Raw genomic sequence first — 20,416 nt, 5'->3', positions numbered from 1 at the left:
AAGGATGAATGGATATAACCATTTCTAGGGAAAATGCAAGGAAGAAGATATAACAAAAGTCAGTAGCAGTAGTAGCAATAATAATAATAGCAACAACAACAACAACCACCAACTGTACTGACAGTCATGATCTTTATCACACTGAATACCTATTGAACAACTTCAAGGCACACAAGTTAAGATTAAAATCTGAACCCCAGTGGAAGCCTCTTTCCTCCAGGACTGCGCTGATGGGTTACAGAAAACCTCTCTGACCTCTTCTCATGTTCCAGCATATACTGAAAGATGGGTTAAAGGAAAGTTTCCATTGAAAGGAAGATTAATCAGAACAGATGACTTATTTGTTCAAGTGAAGCACTCACAGTAGCCACTAGGCTCTGGATGCTCCAACAGGGCTCTCTCTTGAAGAGAGAATTTGCAAAGGACTGCAGAGATGTGCTCACGCTGCTCCTAAGAGGAAGGGAAAGCCAGGGGGATTTGGGATCTGCTCCCAGGAACAGGAGGAGATGGAATGGCCTCAGGCTGGGCCAGGGGAGCTTCAGGGTGGAAACTGGGGAAATTCCTTCAGGGAATGGGTGGTCAGGACTTGGAACTGCCCAGGGCAGGGGTGGAGCGCCCATCCCTGGGGGCCTTCAAAGCCCTGGGAATGTGGCACTTGGGGACAAGGGCAGTGCTGGAGGATGGTTGAACTCACTGATCTCAGAGGGCTTTTCCAAACTAGATGATTCTGTGATACTATGACTTGGAAACGCCTATAATTAAACAACAGGCTAGACAGCAGGAACCATTCCCTGAGGAATGCAAAAGCTAAGGAGACTCTTCTTGTTGCCATATCACCATCCATAGACTACGTGATATAAAACTCCATGGATGGGGCACAGACACCCAAAGGCAGCCAGTCAGTGATGGGATTACGTTTTTCAGGCTTAGATATGTACAGAAATATGCTTTATTATTATACACCATATAATATTAAAAGTCTTGCACTTGTTTGACTTTCATGGCCCTGGCACAGGGTGGAATTCCCAGAGCAGCTGTGGCTGCCCCTGGATCCCTGGCAGTGACCAAGGCCAGGCTGGACATTGGGGCTGGAGCAGGCTGCGACAGTGGCAGGGGTCCCTGCCCATGGCACTGGATGGGCTTTAAGGTCCCTTCCAACTCAAACCATTCCATAATTTTATGATTTCAGATGTAGTTTATGTGCAATGTACACTGCTGCCACAGCTTATCCATGTTTACCTCCTCAGTCCACCTTCATTTGGGGAAACAAGATGGAAGTCCAAAGGGCAGAGGAAAAATGCCAGCAATGGCAAAAATGCCATTACTCCCAAGCACCTGTGTTAAATTACCCATGACAGAGGAGTTTCTCCAGGAGTTTATTAGGAGGTCAGGGATGCAGATGAACTTGCATTGTGCCACCCACAGCCAGCAAAGTCAACCAGGTCTCCCCTTTACACAACAACACGTTCCAGTTACAGGTACCCATGAGACCGCTCCAGAAATACATGGAGCAAATTGAAGATACACACGAGAATATGCTTAGTTGCTGTAAGGATGGCCCTTTTCAGGAAAAAAGTGACCTCAGCAATTTGAAAACTGTTGGACCTCTTCTTTTGGGTTGATTTCATAGAATCAAAGAATCATTTATGTTGGAAAAAACCCCTAACATCATCGAGCCCAACCATTAACTCAGCACTGCCAAGGCCACCACTAAACCATGTCCCCAGGAGCCACATTTTCAGTGGCACTGTACATATGTCTCCCTATGCATTATTTACTCCCTCAGAAAAGAAAGCTAGAGTGGAGCACTAAGAGGATCACCTTTTACTAATTTCCCTTTCCAAAATGCAACACTGCACAAGCCTGCATATTCTGGAGTATTGGTTTCTCTTTCCTTCCCATTTCTGGTAGCACAGCCAAGACTTTCTTGAGGAAACACAGAGAGGAATTAACAATTAAAGACTAATAAAAACTTCTCCTGAAACCCTCACCACAGTACCCTTTTATTTCAAAGGAACAGCACCATACATCTTTGTATTGTCACAAGGAGGCAGCAAATACCCACAAAAGCTATAAAATCACTAAGGAAATATAATTTCCCCCTTGAACTAACATCCCTTGGAAGCACTGAGGGAGAAATAAAAGGCACAGCCTGCTGCAGTCCATCACCTGCTGGAAGAGCCCCAGGGGCAGAGCAAAGTCAAGATCTATTGTTGCATTTACTCAGCCTAAACCACCCTGAAATAAGTTAAAAGACCTGATGTGAGCATCAGTAGCTTTAAAGGAGGGTTTTTTCCCAATTTTCTCTGAGAAAGCAACTTTGTAGATCTGGAAGCAGCAGAAAGAAACAGCTGTGTGCAGAGAGAGATGTGCTGGGAATGATCTGAGTGAGAGCTGCCAGCTGGCAGAGTCCTGGTGGAAGCTGTGCTCTGCCCCCTCTCTCCTCAGCAGCTCCACACACATCTCTGCCAGCCATGAACATCCACCTGCTTACAAACGACTTTCAAAATTCCATTTTATGTCAGGATTTGCTTTGCCCTCTCCTCTCTTTTCTCCAAAAGCAGCAGCCTACCAAGAGCATCCTTCATCCCAGAAATCCACTCTTCACCCAAGTCTTCTCTCTGCAGCTTGCCCCATCTCAAATGGCTCCAGGGAGAGCTCAGAGCCCCTTGCAAGGCCTGAAGGGGCTCCAGGAGAGCTGGAGAGGGACTGGGGACAAGGGATGGAGGGACAGGATACAGGGAATGGCTTCCCACTGCCAGAGGGCAGGGCTGGATGGGATATTGGGAATTAGGAATTGTTCCCTGGCAGGGTGGGCAGCCCTGGCACAGGATGCCCAGAGCAGCTGTGGCTGCCCCTGGATCCCTGGCAGTGCCCAAGGCCAGGTTGGGCATTGGGGCTGGAGCAGCCTGGGATGGTGCCAGGTGTCCCTGCCATGGCAGGGAATTGAAACAAAGTGATCTTTAAATTCCCTTCCAACCCAAATTATTCTGTGATTCTATCAGCTGTTGGGTTTCCATTTTCCTACTGCCTGTGACATGTCCAGTTTGAGACCAGTTAAACTTTTCCAACAGAAAAAAAAAAAGGAAACCAACAAACTCAGGTGAGAAACCAGACTGGAAGGAAAAACAAAACAAAACAAAACAAATAAAATCAAGAGCCACCAAACACCCTTGAGAGTTTTTCATCCCAGGGAAATTTGAACCATTTCAGTTAGGTTCTGCCAAGCAGAGCTTCCATGGACTCATACTGCTATAAAAATTTGTGCTTACACAGTATAAATATAGCAATGCAGGGAGAAAATACATTTAAATTTAATGGAAAATATTCTATTTGGCAAATGGCTTTTTTAATTAATTCTTAATTATTCATTAGATTATTTAAGTACAATAAATGAGCAACGTGGTTACAAATAATCTCTCCTCAGTTGGCCTCAACACATGCATGAAACCTCAGTTGATCAGCCTTCAGAAAACCTCAGGGTATCCCCACACTGACACAAAAATCTGAACTTAAACACACTGTCTGGTTTTATTCTGGACTTTAATCTCCTTTTCACCACAGAGAGAATATTCTCTCCACTCTCACTTCAAATACTTTCATTTTTAAATGTCTGGAAAACTCCATCAGCACTTTACTTTTATAATGCATTCTCAGGAGGGGAGAAGAAAATCCATCTGGTGTATTAGGGCCCAATTATTAAACCCTCATAAAATGTTTATCCACATCAGAATTGCTTGTAAAAATGGCAGCTTTAAACATCAAAATGTACAGCAGCCTTACTGCTAATGTGCTTTAACATGTACAGGTCACTTTGTAATTTCAGAAAGCCCTGTCATGATTACTAGAAACACAGCTCAAATTATTTTGATGAATTAGAAGCTATTTAAGTGCTATTTACAAGTAAATTTTAATATGCCAGAGAGTTACAGGACACATTTTAAAATACTGGATCCATTAAACCTTGAAATAATTGGAACAAGTACATAACACACACGTGGTTGGTTGGGCTTTGCCAAACAGCTGCCTGCAGCCCATCAAGGCAAATTCCTGACCTCATCTTTCTGCTGAAGATGGCACAAGGCTCAACAAGCCACAGCTCACCTTAGCTGTGCCAGAGGAGGGCAATGGAGACACGGAAGGGTGTGGAGTACAGGGGCATGGGTTAAACCTAGGTGGAAATTAAGCACTGCAAAGCCACTCAACCCCCTTCTCTTCTCCCCCACCCTGGTAGAGTGGGGAGGAGAATCAGAAATAGAATTTGTAGGCTGAGAAGAACAGTTCAATAATTGAAAACAAAATAAAATACAATAATATAGCTAATAATAATGATGATATTAAAAAGAGAAACTATAAACCCAAACCAAACAAGTGATGCACAACATAACTGCTCATCACCTGCTGACCAGCACCAGCCCCTCTTCCCAGATCAGACCCTTCCAGGTACCTCCCCCAGTTTGTACACTGGGCACGATGCTCTGAGGTGTGGAATATCCATTTGGCTACTTGGGGTCACCTGTCCCAGCTATGACCACTCCCAGTTTGAGCAACTCCTCACTGACAGACCAAGAGAAAAAAAAAAAAAAGCAACAAACTTCTGAGAAACACAACTCAGCAAAATCCAAAGCATCAGCATATTATCAACATTATTCTCATTCTGAACCCAAAACTCAGCACCAGAACAGTTCCGGAGAAGAAATTAACTCTATGCCAGCCAAACCCAGGACAACAAGTCTGATGAGGAGCAGTTGAAGGAGTCGGGAAAAGGGCAGGAGAATTCCTGAGGGAGCTGGGAAGGGGCTGAAGAATTCCTGAGGGAGCTGGGAAGGGGCTCAGCCTGGAGAAAAGGAGGCTCAGGGGGGATCCTGTGCCTCTGCACAACTCCCTGACAGGAGGGGACAGCCGGGGGGATTTGCTCCCAGGAACAGGGACAGGAGGAGAAGGAACAGCCTCAAGTTGTTCCAGGGGAGGTCAGGGTGGAAATTGGAAATTCCTTCCTGGAAAGGGCAGTGGTGGAGTCCCCAGTTCTGGAAGGATTTCAAAACTTTGTGGATGTGGCACTTGGGGACATGGGACAGTGCTGGCCCTGGCAGTGCTGGGGGAGCCCTTGTACTCGCTGACCTCAGAGAGCTTTTCCAACCAAGATGATTTTATGATTCTATTCTATGATTATGGAGGATGAAGCAAAGAGTGCTGAGAACATGGAAAGAAGGAAGTTATGGATGCTGAACTGTTCATCTTCTTCATTTTGTTAGAAATAATGCAAAGATTATTTCCAAGCTCTTCCTCTTTTGTATAAAAAAAAATGGGACTCAGACTGTATTCCAGGCACCTATCTAGCAAATGCAATTTAATGCCATTTGTGCTGCAGTAAAAAATTATTTAATAAGAAACAAAAGGAAATAAAATATCTGCAGCACAACTCCAGATTTGAATTATTGCAGGAGGCCATTCCCCGTTAATGAAAATAGTGGGAAAATATTTACAGTCAGGAAAAACAATATACAACACATAAAACCATCTGCCTGAGTCTTCTACTGAGCAAACAGTGCTCCCACTCAAGTTTTTCTGAGGTACACGTCCAATTACTTGTATCAAACTAAAATTACACCACTGCCATTCGATATTCAGACCATAATAGGGGCCCATGAGGTTTCATGTGCCACCACAAAACACTAAAATGGCATCTTTTGTTCCATTTGTGAAATAACACCCATTTCTCTAACAATCCTTGTAAGGCATCAGTGGGACAGGTCAGTGATAGATCATGGAATCACATACTGCTTTGGGCTAGAAGGGACCTTATATCCAGCTTCAACCACCCTGCCGTGGGCAGCAACACCTCCCACTAGGCTAGACCAGACACTGGAGTCCCTCAGCAGGATGTGATTAATATCTGTGATAGGTGTGCTTGCCAACAGACTTTTTGGAAGATAAGGAAGCACAGCTACCAGTAAGAAACGTTCACTAGAAATTGTCAAAATAGCTCAAACTGTGTGCTGAAAGACAACTGCACAAACTGTAAATTAAAGAGCTGTGTTACGAAAAGCAGAGAGGAGGAAAGAGAAAACCTAGTTTACTTTCAATTCATTAGCTTTGCAAAGGTTAGCAATAGCTGGAATAACATTTCTCCTCCAGCTCTGATTATAATGCAATATTAACAACCTCAGAACTTCACCATTCTACCCAACCTTTATCCAATGACATTTTCTTAGCTTAAAATAAAACATTCACATGGTACAAATTAAGGGTAATACACAGCCCCCTGCCTGGCTTGGTGCTGAACTTCAAGAGTCCAACAGCTCCTCTAAATGTGAGGCACAGCCCTCTGGTCACAGTGGCCAGCCCCTAAATGAAATGGAAGCCAGTCCTATGTCCTGCTCCACACTGCCTGCTGTTGTTGGAATGCATCACCAGGTTCCTGCTTTTCCCTACCCCTGTGCATCCCACAGGCAGCCCAGCCAGAGCCTGGGGTATGACAGACTCAGCAGTGCTGCAGTCTGGCAGTCCAGCAGCCTGCTGCAAGGACAGGACTCACCTAATTCATCTCAAATGTCAGCAATGAAACTGAAAATCCCCCCTTTCCCTCTCAGGTGCTCCACACAGCTCAAGACACAGATGATGCCTCCAGCTGCACAGCAGAAAACACAGTTAGGATGGGCTTACAATCAAGTGGGGGAAATGGCTTCCAGAACATAGAAATGTGCCACATCATCTTCAGCTCAGATTTCCCAAAATCATAGAATCACAGAATGGTTTGGGTTGGAAGTGGTCTTAAAAATCAACTTGTTCCAGCCCCCCCTGCCCTGGGCAGGGACACCTTCCACTGTCCCAGGTGCTCCCAGCCCCATCCATCCTGGCCTTGGGCACTGCCAGGGATCCAGAGGCAGCCACAGCTGCTCTGGGCAACTCCTGCACTTCCTGCAGAATGAACCAACACCCTTAAATGTGCAAACAGAAAGCCACTCTAAACATCTGTTTTCCAGAACAACATCTCTTTAGGTCTCCATTACACCTAAGAAATGGATACATATCCCAGTTTTTGAGTTTGGTGTTAGTGTTACCAACTGGTTTTAGGTTTTCACAAAGTATTTTCCTTGCCTGTATTTTAGGGAGCAAATTTTCAGCCAACTGTTGCTTATTAACAGCACAGGGGGCTCTCAGATATTACTTATTTATGGTCTGCCTGGGATCCAACAATAATTATGAAATGCGCCCTAGAGCATTAAAAATGCAAATGTTTCAATACTTTCTCCTACACCCAGTGAGATGAATCACACTGTACTAATCCACTGGTTAATTAGGGAGCTATAATGATTAAAATAAAACACTTGGGAGAGAAGCTTAGGAGTAGTGAAAGAATCAAAAGAATTTCTAACACATTATAAATGCTTAACTGGAAAACACCAGTTAACTGTCTTCTCTCAAATCCACATGTTATTATTCCTCTGGCATGTTAGGATGTTAAATAATATTGCAACATTACTTCTTAAGAAGATCCATGTGATAATAGTGATGGAGAAAAGGAAACTTGCAGCTTTTGGACATGTATGTTCAGCTGGATGTGCTCACTGAGATACCTAATGCACTTATCTTCTGCTTTCACCTGGGATAGGAATCATGGAAGGATTTGGGCTGAAAGGATCCTTGAAGATCATCCAGTGCCACCCCTGCCATGGCAGGGACACCTCCCACTGTCCCAGGCTGCTCCAGCCCCAATGTCCAACCTGGCCTTGGGCACTGCCAGGGATCCAGGAGCAGCTGCAGCTTCTCTGGGAATGTCTTCAAATAATGAATCTGGAGCAATCCCCCATACTGAAGAATTTAAAGCCACATATGCAGATGTAGTTGGGGTCTGTAAAGCACTAATCTTACACAATTAGAAAAGAAGTAAGGAACCAACTGCTTTCCCTCTTCATTTTCCTAATAAGCAATTACCCTGCCACAAAAATTTTTAGGGAAGATGTTGATTTATTAATTCACCAAAACAAAAGCTTGAGTCTGAGCCAGGAGTAACCACCTACTCCGCTGCAATGGCAGGAAGGTGGTGGTTCAAACTCCTGTTTCCCAGGGACTGTACTAAAGCAGATTCTACTCTCTAAAAGCTCCACATGAAAAAAAATTGATATAAGCCACTTGTCTGAAGGACCTGTCTGGAGCTTCTTGCTTTAATTAAATTTAGCATGAAATCTGAAGCAAGATATTATTCCCACTGCTCATTTTATACCAGGCAATATTACCTGCTTTAGAACACGCTGTAAGACTTGGAGTAATATTTACTCTGTGTATATCCCTCCCGTAGGACTTCTTATTGATCAGGTATTGGCTTATACTTCTGGAGTATTAACAGTCCCTAAAATAGAGGCCAGTATACAGTATTCTGAAGCTTTGAAGAGAGGGCCTGCTGTGCTTTGAAAGCATTTCACCTCTTTGGCTGGGCTGTATCTTTTGAAGGACAGAGAGGAGACAAGGACTGAAATGACTTCTGTAGGTTCCCACTCTGAGGGAATCATCAGTTCACTTGGCACTACGGAATGTTAAAGCTGTGTATGAAAAACAGAAGTATTTGACTTCTATTGTACTGTTTATATTTACTTCTATATGTTTATATTTAACTTGACATACTTTCAGAGCTCAGTTTAAAATCAAAAGGTGGTACCTAAAGACTTGGAAGCTACTCCAGACTTAACTCTTTGTAAAATAACTCACTGAGTTTATAACAGGTGTCCGACGAGGTGTGAAAACCTGCATAAGGCACATGTTACCTGTGGGAAGTCAATGTTTTCTACACCATCTCAAAAAGAACTTCTCCTTTTCCAAAAGCCTCTCCCAGCCCCTTCCTTCTTTTCCCTGCATGCACTGGCAGACAATGGGCAGACAATTAATTTTCTTAATATAATTCCTAATTAAATATTTAAAACAGACTAAAGTTTTCCATTTTCTAGGCTGTAAGCAGGATGTTTAAGTTAAAAACACAGACCAAGAAGAACCCAAACTGTGAAGCCCAAAACCTAAGAAGTAACATTTAGCTGTCTTAAATGAAAAGTACCTGAAAAATGTCACAAAGAACTGCACCAGGTCCATAAAGTTGCTGTGCTGTGAGAATGCAATCTGCAAGAGAAAAGCAAATGCTTTCTGTTACTTACTGAAAATTCCTATTTCAAGATATGCAAAAAGGATGAAATATTACAATGAAAAGCATCTTTACTCAGATCAATTAATATTTTTGAACACTGTTTTTGAAAAAGAATGGGAATATTCTGAGGGAAATGAAAATAAATTATAACTTCACATTGTTTTGAAAACAAATATCCCAAAAATGAAGCTGAACAAGTAACTCTGTCTCCCAGCTATGTTCCAAGGAATATTCATCAGTGCACACTGAAGAAAACACTACTTCAGAAACTTAGAACAGAGGTTTCACAGAGCTGCAAATAATCTTTAATTAAAGTGAAAATCTTTAATTATTGTTTACACAGAAAACCAAAATTTAATATTTACATTTCAAACAATATCCAGATGACAAAATCTCCTCGAGAAAGGAACTTACACCAAGAGCTGCAAAGAGGCACGAAACACAGAAGATGATAGATACTGTGAAAACAGCTATGGCATTCATCTCAGCTCCCTGCCCTGCAATCCGGCAGCAGAGAGCAGGGAAAAACAACGGAATATTTGGGACAAAAACCAGAGGGAAGAGGCGAACAGGAAACTGGGAGGTGGTTAGAGGCAAAAGGGAAGATTAGGGAGCCTGGGTAAAAATAACAACGTGGAGGGAAGGCGAGCCAAGAGAAAAGCAACTTGTGCAATATTAGGAATCAGAAGTTCTTTCCAGGTACCTCCTATTTCCTCTGCCTATCAATCTCTTAGCACCACAACAGAATATTAACTCTTTCATGGAGTAACGGGATTTAATCAGAATTAAAGTGAAATCTGCACTGACAAAAGCCTTTCATGGACATTAAATGCATTTCTGGTGTCATTTGTTGTTTTTCTCCCTTAATAATCAGTACTTACACCAACATTAGCATAAACATAAATCCCTTCTCCCAGCAATAGCCACATCCCAAAATTCATGAATATGTGTAAAGTGAATCATTGCTTGGGTTCCTGTTGCTCTGTAACACTTTTTATTATTACATTTGCTTTAAATATCCATTGTAACTTGGTGCAGAAGCTGCCCCAAATAGTTCTCTTATAAATAAATTGAAATATTTTGAAGTTGAAAGTTCCTTTGCAGTGGACAACCACTGTGTGGCTGGAAAGTGAACCCCAAACCTACACACCAGATGCTGCAACCTCAACAGTCCTGCCTACAAAAAACAAGGAAACAGAGTTTCTTTTTTATTTTTATTTCTGAATTGCTTCCCAATAGTCTTCCGATTATTAAAAGACAGAGAGCAAGATTTCACTTTTTTGTGTAAAAAACCAGTGCCTAGTAACCAAAGGGGTAGAGTATGTGCATAAACGGATATTCTGGAATGTCTTTAAGGCAAAGATAATCCTTAGTGAAATATCACATCCCAAAATACAAACATGTAACACACCCAGTATAAAAATAATAACTTTTCTTATTATTTCTGAGAATAACCTTGATGCTGAGTGACTAGAAGAGATGCATTTCAAAATAAAACCCTTGTTATGTATCAACAATCCTTTAGCAGAAAAAGAAAATTAAAAGCACAAAGGAATCACTAATAGGCCAGTCCCCTGCGCATGGCCATCAGGATCGGTTTCTGTGACAGAAACCAAAACTTGCTCCCATTAGAAGAAACAAGAATCTGTTAATTTTAAAATAAGAGAGATTCTATGAAAGATTAATGAGTCTGTTAGCAGAGAAGGGCTTCTCATTCTTTGACAACTGCAGGATAAAACAAGTAAATGCAAAAACAAACAAAAAATAATTTATATTTATTTCACACAGACACCTTAAAAAAGCTTTGCCAGTGGTGATTATATTCTCTACCTGTTGGAGCTCTTCTCCTGTAAAGTCCAATTGAGGACCTGTACCTCATACATAGATTAAAAAATCCAGGTTGTTTCTACAATTTATTCCTCACAAGCTGAAAATACTTTGTGCCATCAAACCTGACCAATCTGCGTCACAGGCAATTTGGTCTCATAATTGTTAATGGTTTGCTTACTTAGAGCTTAATTTCCCCTAATATAATCTGCTCCCAGGATTTAATTAATTCAGTTACATTGAAAGTTTAGTTGGAAATAGCTGTTGAAAGCAGGCTGCTCATTCTGGATCCACAAAAAATATGGCACCAATTTCTTAGCAGTCCGGATTTTTAATTAAGTTTAACTGACAACAGAAGATTCATTCATCCATTCTCAGAAAACTAATTCTGTACCACAGGCTGAAGCAGTTTAACTGCAGGAAAGCTCAGTGGGGCTGGAGCTGGGACCTGGAAAGCCTCCGCCAGGTATGGGGCAGAGCCTTAGCTCAGCTGCACAATCAAAGCCCCACTTTCATATCACAGAATCCCAGAATTGTTTAGGTTTAGGCTCTGAGCCCATCCAGCCCAACCATCCCCAGCACTGCCAAGGCCAGCACTGCCCACGTCCCCAAGTGCCACACACAAAGGGCTTTGAAATCCCTGCAGGGGGAGGATTGCACTGGGGACTCCAGCCCTGCCCTGGGCAGCCAGGGCTGGACATCCCTTTGTGGGAAGAAATGTTCCCTAATATCCAACTTCAACCTCTACCTGGGCACACCTGAGCCACCTTCAGCCGTGGTGGAGCAGCACCCCCAGGTCCTTTTCCAAGGAGCAGCTCCATGACTCCTCCCGAGCCATGCACAGCACTCAAGGATGGTTTGTATCCCGTGCTCAGGAATAACACAGTACCCCTAGGTAGCTACAATCAGACACTCAGCCATGTTCATTCTAAAGAATATTAAAAATTGTATTTATCTTATCTGCAAAGGTACCTTGGAGAGCACAACCACCTGTCCTGCTTTTTCTGTTGCCATGCCATTTGAAGTACCAAAGTAATCCACCTGCTTTCCAGAGAACCAGAAGTAGCTGGCTGCATGGACTGACAAAAAATTATAATGAAAAGCTTTACATTTTTATCATTTGATTAGCATAAAATATGAAGCCAAGAAGAAAATTTGGCTTCCTCTAACTAGCCAACATCTAAAAATTACACTGTTTTTTTGAACTAGTACACACAAATTTCAAAGGAGTTAATGGTAAATGCCTTGGCCACAAAATAATAGAAGCTAAGGAAAAATATATTTGAACCCAACTGACATTTCAGTAACAGCTGGCATTAAAATATTGCTGGAGCTAAACTACAGCTTGTGACTGATAGAAATTTTGAAAAACCAGCTAGAACAATTACATACCAGGACTTGCTTTGCATAAACACCAGAGTTTGTTCTCCAAGAGGAAAAAAATTGAGAATAATTTTGAGATGATAATTTTGTACTGAAGTAGGCTAACTATGATATAAGTTCACCTTAAACCTGTACATGCAACAATACCTAAAATTATTTAAACCTCTATTCCTGTGATCTACAAGTGTTCTGAACTCTTTAACAACAAATTGAGTTTCACATACCACTAAGAAAAATCCATAACCAAATAAGAAATTATGTAGAAAGTTTTTGTTACATCCAGCAAGAACCAAATTTGAGTAACTCCTCCCATTCAACTGCAATAAACAGATGTAGATAGTTCATCACAGCATGACTTTTTCCACTTGTGCTGGAAATTAGTGATACTTTACAGGAAGCCAAACGATTCACCACAATGGGTTTAAGACAACAACTTCTCCAAATGTAAGTAATTTCCAATATGATCCATAATATGAGTACCTCTAATCTAAAATTAACTAAAGAACCGATAACGTAAGAGTTGGGGCTGTTGCAGAAGGCTCTGGGGAGACCTTCCAGGGCCTGAAGGGGCTCCAGGAGAGCTGGAGAGGGACTGGGGACAAGGCATGGAGGGACAGGACACAGGGAAAGGCTCCCTACAGCCAGGGGGCAGGGATGGATGGGATATTGGGAATTAGGAATTGCTCCCTGGCAGGGTGGGCAGGGCTGGCACAGGATGCCCAGAGCAGCTGTGGCTGTCCCTGGATTCCTAGCACTGTCCACGGCCAGGCTGGACATCGGGGCTGGAGCAGCCTGGGATGGTGGGAGGTGTCCCTGCCCACAGATGGGCTTTAAGGTCATTTCCCACCCAAAGTATTCTGTGATTCTGTGAATGTACTAAAGAATATTTCAAGTATGGCAATTTCACACCATAATTTGGTAAATTTTGGATCTCTAAACATGAAAAACATGAACAGCCACAGAAAATAGTGTTTCCACAACTTTTTTACCTTACATATTATATTTCTACCTTTCTTCACAAATATATAAAGTGACTAAATTCCCACCAGTAGTGCTTTCCTTTTCATCCCTATTTCATATCAGAGATGAGAAAAAGAGAAACTAAAAATGGTATTTTGCACAGGACACGTTCCTAGAATAGAACTGTGTAAGAAAGAAAAACCAAAGTCTAATTACCTTCTGAAACTAGAGGGGTCCAACAGAGACAGCACAATGTGAAGCTGGCTCCCAGAGCTTGGAGCTTGCTGTGAATTCAGAAAGTATCAAAAGGTCCAACTGCTGCATCCATTAACCTCACCTGGCAGGTGGGAGAATGCTACAGCACATGTTTTGAAAGTCTAGAGGACCACACAGAAATTTAGTGGCTTTTGGGCTGCTTTTTGCTTTTTATTTCAATCTAGCCCCAGCACCAAAGTTAACAAACAAAAAGCAGCAGGGAAAAGTGGAAAGCTGGGAGTTCCACAGGCTTCCAGTGAGAGAAAGGCACAAGCCAAATCAGCTGCAGGGGGCATTTATGCACATCTTCCTCTATTACTTCCCCAAAATTCCATTGTCTCGTCTCTTTTTTCCTACGGGTAGAGCAATGATTCAATCTGACCTTGGTGAATACAAACAACACTTACAGGATGCCATGGTTTGAATGCTGAGTGCCTGTGCCTTTGTCAAAGGACTTGCTGTAAAACAAAAAGTCTTTAAGTATTCTTGAGTGATGCCAACGTCATCAAAACATTCATTTTGCCCTCTAGAATAATGGGAGGGAAAGTTCTCTTTTGCTCAGGAGTATTGCCATTGCCTGCTGCAGTTCTTTAGGCGCAATCACAGCAGCTCCAATGAAACTCATGGCCACAGCCCACACTGAGCTCGGTGCTCTCCACTCCAGAGGAGCAGTGAGCCAACTCTAAGAGCCCTGGCCAGGAGGTTTTAGGAAAGAATGTGCCAATACAGCAATCCAGCTCTACCACCTGAACATGGTCTCAGGTCTGCCATGTGCTGCTGCTTCCTGTGTTCTGTGATCATCTTTAATGAGCCATGGAAGTCAAGGCAGCGGAGAGCTAATCACAGGAATGAAAGACAAAAAGCCTTTCAAAAACACCCTTCAGAAGCTGGGATTTTGGAGCTGACCCTGCTCACTGAGGGATGAGCAAACACAGCAGCAACCTGAGATGAGCCTTTTTCAGGTAGGTGGCTCTTAAATGATCTCAATGTCAGTTCCAAGGAACACTTTCCAGAAGGAAGCATTTGTTCACCTCTGCTGATGATTTGTGGGATTCAGACACAGATTATGACATCCAAATCTAGGGTCACAGGGGTATTCTTATTAGCCCTTTACACTCAATGGAAACCTCATCTGTGATTCAGCTGACCAACACAGGTGCCTAGGAATAAATAACAAAAATTATTACCTGACCAGTTCCATAACAGAACCATTAACACTGAGGCACACAAAGACATCTATTTGTAGATCCCTAAATTTATATAGTTTCCATTTCCATGGTGCATCCTTGCCCTTGGTTTCACGGATGAAGTAGAAGTTCCATTTGTTGCCTAAAGGGGGTAAAAGCTATTACATCTGCCCTGGGACAGCTCACCTGGCCTCCAGCTGCTGCTCCAGAATCACACAATGGGCTGGGTTGGAAGGGCCCTTAAAGCCCATCTCGTTCCACCCCCTGCTAGGGCAGGGACACCTTCTACTAGACCAGGTTGCTCCAAGCCCCATCCAACAGCTTTTGGATGAATCCATATCCCAATCACCACACAGAGGCAGGAGATTCTCTTTCAGAGACACACAGATCTCTGTTTCAAATGAACAGCAAAACTGCACCCAAATTTGGAGGTTAGGTAGAAAATTTAACCTGATCCACAGGGATAGATTCTCTAGGGTGAAAGTTAAATCTTAGGTTTCAGAGAAAAAAGGATCTTAACAGGAGTTAATTGTAACTTGAAAAACTGACACACAACAAGTTGAAATGGATCATGATTTGGAGGTGGGAGACCCCAGGGAGTTTGCAATGCACCTGATGCTGTAGGTGTGGACAGCAGAAGTAGCACTGCAAGGGGGTCTGAGCTCTCCCTGGAGCCTTCTCTTCTGCAGGCTGAACACCCCCAGTTTTCATTCTGCCTCCAGAGCAAAGAGGCTCCAGCACTTGGAGCACCTCCATGGCTTCCTCTGGACCAGTTGCTCATCTACTGAACAGTTCACCCATCAAATCCATCTTTCTCCAATTCAGAGAGAACTTGGTGCAGCTGAAGAGGTTCCCATGCTCACATCTGAGTTCTACAACAAGCAAAAATAAAATCCTCACTCAAATTTGATTTTCACACCTACTACTCTGAGTCACTCTGCTCCTGCATGAAGGATGAAAGACATTAATGACTGACTCCTCACCTGCTGCAATATTAACTGAGCCATTGAGCTTTATGGCACAAATACTCACTACTGTGCAAGTATAAAACCTGCTTCACTTCTGAACTTATTCAGAGATGAAAATCGATTTATATTCCAATACTGTGCTGCCTTCCTGCAGTAGTCACAAATTGTCACTTCTCAGCTAATTGGCTGCAGTCAGCAGTTGGCTCAGAAAAGCCAATTATACGTGTTTTGTCTTCCCATGTGTACTCTCTCATGGTGTGCTGAGTGAACACAGGCATGACTGTCTGTAAATTAAAAATAGTGCTTAAGATGTGGTCCCAAATTTCACTGCATCCCAGATATTATCACACAAATCTCACAAATGAGAAGTATTTGTTCAATAAACAGCCAGGGGTTGAATTGTGATGCTCATCTAAATTTAAAGTGTACTAAGAAATACAATTCTGGAAAGTCTCGTAACTGAACAAACTCAGCTCAGACCCTGCACACCTCCCCACGACAGAAACACACCCCAAGAAAGCCAAGGCAGGGCCAGAAAAAAACTCAGTTCTTCTCAATCCTCAGTGATTACTCCTGAATCCTCTGAACTTCTCAGTTCTTTCAGGCCACTTAGAAGAGGAGAGACATCGAGAGGCTGGAGCATGCCTGGGGAAGGGAACAGAGCTGGGAAAGGGGCTGGAGAATTCCTAAGGGAGCTGGGAAAGAGGCTGGAGAATTCCTGAGGGAGCTGGGAAAGAGGCTGGAGAATTCCTGAGGGAGCTGGGAAGGGGCTCAGCCTGGAGAAAAGGAGGCTCAGGGGGGACCTTATGGCTCTGCACAACTCCCTGACAGGAGGGGACAGCCAGGGGGATTTGGGATCTGCTCCCAGGGAACAGGGACAGGAGGAGAGGGAACGGCCTCAGGCTGGGCCAGGGGAGGTCAGGGTGGAAATTGGGAAATTCCTTCCTGGAAAAGGGCTGTCCTGCCCTGGCACAGCTGCCCAAGGTGAAGAAGCACCTCTCCCTAAAGGGATTTAACAGCCCTGTGGACGTGGCACTTGGGGACATGGGTCACTGGTGGCCTTGGCTGTGCTGGGGAACAGCTGAGCTCCATGGTCTGAGGGTTTTCCAACATAAATAATTCTGTGATCCTGCAATTGCAACAATTATTCTGGAGACAAGGAAGCTCTGAGGTGCCTGGAAAAAGTGGTTAAAAATAAAGATCCTAAACGTTGAGACAGAAGAAAAGTCACCAGCAGGAAAAAACTCCAATCCTCTCAAATTCTGAAGTCCTCAACACCTCCCTCCAGTCCCAGGCACTGCAGTGTGGATGCATTTGGGAAGGAAGGATCCTGTTCCTGGCTTTGTGCCCAGCAGAGCTCTGACACCATCTGCGTGCAGGCTCGGTTACATTCGGCAGTATGCCAACTATTGCTGGGGAGTTTCAGCATGGAAAACATTAAAACTTTAGCACGTAACAGCTCCAACTCTCATTCAGACCCTCAAAGTCAACTAAAAATGAGCTTTACAGTCTACTGAACTTAAAAGGAATAGAACAGTTGTTTTCCTAAAGAGCAGGTGATGTAAGTACACAAGAGGGAATCAAGAATAAAAAGTATAAAACAGCTAAAGCAACATTTGCAAGTTTATTTTTCTAGGCTTCAATACAGCTGACAGATGGAAACAGGCAAAACCTTCTGTCTTGCATAATTTCTGACCAGACAAATCAGGGAAAAAATGCAAGACAGAGTTCAGAGTTACAGTGCCATTAATGGGGAAAAGCAGCTCTGTCTCCTTCCCTGAGGAGGCTGTGAATTCCAAGGATCATACTGGATGAGAAATTTAACATGTTTATCAACCTGCAGCAAGACATCCTGTAATATGCCAGCTGCAGAAATCTCATATTTAATAAAGCAGTAAAATAAGAGTATATGTATTTATACATATTGCATGTAGAATCATAGAATGGTTTGGTTTGGAAGGGACCTTAAAGATTATCTAGTTCCAGACCCAAACTAAATATGTATTTATATAAATAAATTTAGAATACATTTGAATGACAACATCTTCACATTATTACACAACACTGAAGCCACAAGTTGTCTCAGACCGGGTGTCACATCATGACCTGAAGTGGTAGTAATTCAAACTCCCCAAATTTACTTTAAACCACATAGCACCAGAACATGAAAGAGATATTAAATCAGAATCATAGGGCTGGGCTGTTTTATTCATCACAGGTTTTTCTGTCAAAAGCCTTAGCTATGATTTGGTGTTCAGGTAATCTTAACATGAAAAAAATAACCATGCTGGGTAGGGCAGAATGAACAGCCTCTCCATAAGCTCTTATATTTGTATTTAAAAGTCCAGGTAGTCACTGCCTCTCACCAAAGGATTTCTAGAACATGTAATTCACTCTTTTGTCATGAAGAATTTCCCAGTAAAATACTGAAGTGACAAATCAATTGATGGAATTTGCTTCAATCCTCAGTGAAAATACTATTGTAATTTATTGATACTTTGGGTCTGGGTGTGGGAAGGTGGATGGTGCTAATCTTGCATGCAAAACAGACTGGTTAAAGAAGTAACTATACATGACACTTACAACTCAAAATAAATAATTTAGGAGAGAACCAATTTTCAGCTCTATGAAAACCCCAATCATCCCAGAAATTTATTCCCATACAGGACTGTGACAGTACTACCCTGCCTGACCTCAGCTCTTCCTTGCCAACACTGCTGTGAGCAACATTTGTCAATACAATTTAAAAAAAAAAAAAAAAAAAAAAAAAGGTCAAAATCTTAATAACACAAAGTCAGGAAAATATGTGAGAGAAAAAGAAGTTCTCAGGACATTCCAGGGATGTTTTTTGTTTCGCAAAAGCAGCCCTGCACAGTCAGCTGAGAGCTGTAAGTGGAGTGCTGGTGTCTCTGGCCTGGTGTTTCTGAGCTAAACCAGCCACAGGCTTTGGGGTTTCTCACCTTCTCTTAGCTCTGGATATACCTTCCTCTGTGGTTTAGCCAGGCTACATCCACTGTTGCACTTCTTCTATTTTACTGCCAATACACTTTTCTCCCCTTCATTAGCTCTGCTCACTATTCTTTGACTCTTTAAATAAGCTTTTGTATAAAGAAAAGTACCTCGCTCTTTTGGCTCCCCAGCAATGGCTCACAGCACTCATTTTCTGAAATATATTTGAATTTGAGGTCTATATTTACATTGTGGTGGATTATGGTGTTTTCAGGAGTTATTCATCACAGAAATACAGCAACTTCAAACAACCTCACACAGAAGAAATTAATGCCTGATTCAGACTTCGCTTCCATAGAAAATTAATTCTGTGATTTCTTATATATTTTCCAGCCCCACATTTGAAAAGAGAAAAAAAATCAGCTTCCTTAAAATTAAGGCAATAAATACATATGTCACTATCAGATCTCAATAAAACACAACCCAGGAAATGCTCCTGGTATTATTAAATCTGAATTGCAGATTGTCTCTCTCTGCTAACCTATAACTTCTCTTATTTATGCAGCTCAAGTTTTGCAACGGGCATTCAAAAAGACTTTCAGGGCTGTAGAAAGATATTACAATAAACCTCACAAAAGTTATGCGAGTCACTACAGTCCTTCCCAAGAAATCCCAAGCTTCAGATGCAAAACCCCAGAATTTTATTGGTTGCCCCTTGCAGGGCCTGAAGGGGCTCCAGGAGAGCTGGAGGGGGAATTGGGACAAGGCATGGAGGGACAGGACACAGGGAAAGGCTTCCCACTGCCAGAGGGCAGGGCTGGATGGGATCTTGGGAAGGAATTCCTGCCTGGGAGGGTGGGGCAGGGCTGGGCTGGAATTCCCAGAGCAGCTGTGGCTGCCTCTGGATCCCTGGCAGTGCCCACGGCCAGGCTGGGCACTGCGGCTTGGAGCAGCCTGCGACAGTGGGAGGTGTCCCTGCCATGGCACGGGTGGAATGAGCTGCTCCTTCACCTCCTTTCCAACCCAAACCATTCTATGAATCTCACAGAAAAATCCCACCCCTCCTGCCCCCCCAACACAGCACCTGGAAAAGTTTGGCATGAACAATTTTCAGGGTTGCTGATTCTACAGCCTCCTGTAAAGAGGACTGAAGTGGCACCACATCCCACCAAGGATTAACTGCCTGTGAGAGAAATCCTCCTTTTTAAAGATTTAAGAAGGTGCTAGCAAAAGTATTACTTAATTGAAAAGGGAACAACTTCTAAAAAGAGAAAAATGTCATCGGTTGATGCCAAAAATAAGGTGGCAGGAGCAGATAAAACAACAGCTGTTTCATGTTTTGAAGGACCATTTAACTGTTCTGTTTCAAATCTTTCCATCCCACAGTAGATGTCAGTTTGCCTGTTCTGAAAAATCATCATGTAATTGCATGTCTTCAAAAGTAATTACATTAAACAGCAAATTTCATCAGATTAACAAATTGATTTACATTTCATTGTTGGGTTGCAAGAAAACCTTTCACATGGAGAGAGAGATGCAGGGAGAGAGGCTCAAAAGCACCTGCAGTTATAGCTAAAGAAAGGCAAGGAACATCATTAGCAAAGAAATTTGGCATTACAACGCTTTCAGAAGCAACACCAAAAAAGAACATTTTCTGAATAAAGGATCCTAGAAAGTTGAGGAGTATTTTATCTCTGCACTTACATCTCTTCCTTGTTAAATATGCACGAGGCACATAAGGACCTGGCAGG

The 20,416-nt window shown here is 42.8% G+C and overlaps 1 protein-coding gene across 1 annotated transcript in view; it reads right to left on the bottom strand.

The window, feature by feature from the left end:
- Positions 1-20,416, bottom strand: part of ATRN (attractin) — a 141,030-nt gene that overhangs the window by 29,705 nt on the left and 90,909 nt on the right. The window contains exon 25 of the mRNA XM_062493856.1: positions 9,050-9,111. Within this exon, the coding sequence (XP_062349840.1) occupies positions 9,050-9,111 (62 nt within the window). The remainder of the gene's footprint in view (positions 1-9,049; positions 9,112-20,416) is intronic.

Source organism: Cinclus cinclus, chromosome 5 (genome assembly GCF_963662255.1).
Source record: "Cinclus cinclus chromosome 5, bCinCin1.1, whole genome shotgun sequence".
In the NCBI taxonomy this organism is placed as follows: Eukaryota; Metazoa; Chordata; class Aves; order Passeriformes; family Cinclidae; genus Cinclus; species Cinclus cinclus.
The sequence above is the reverse complement of the archived record's forward strand: the minus strand, read 5'-3'. Positions and strand labels throughout refer to the sequence as shown.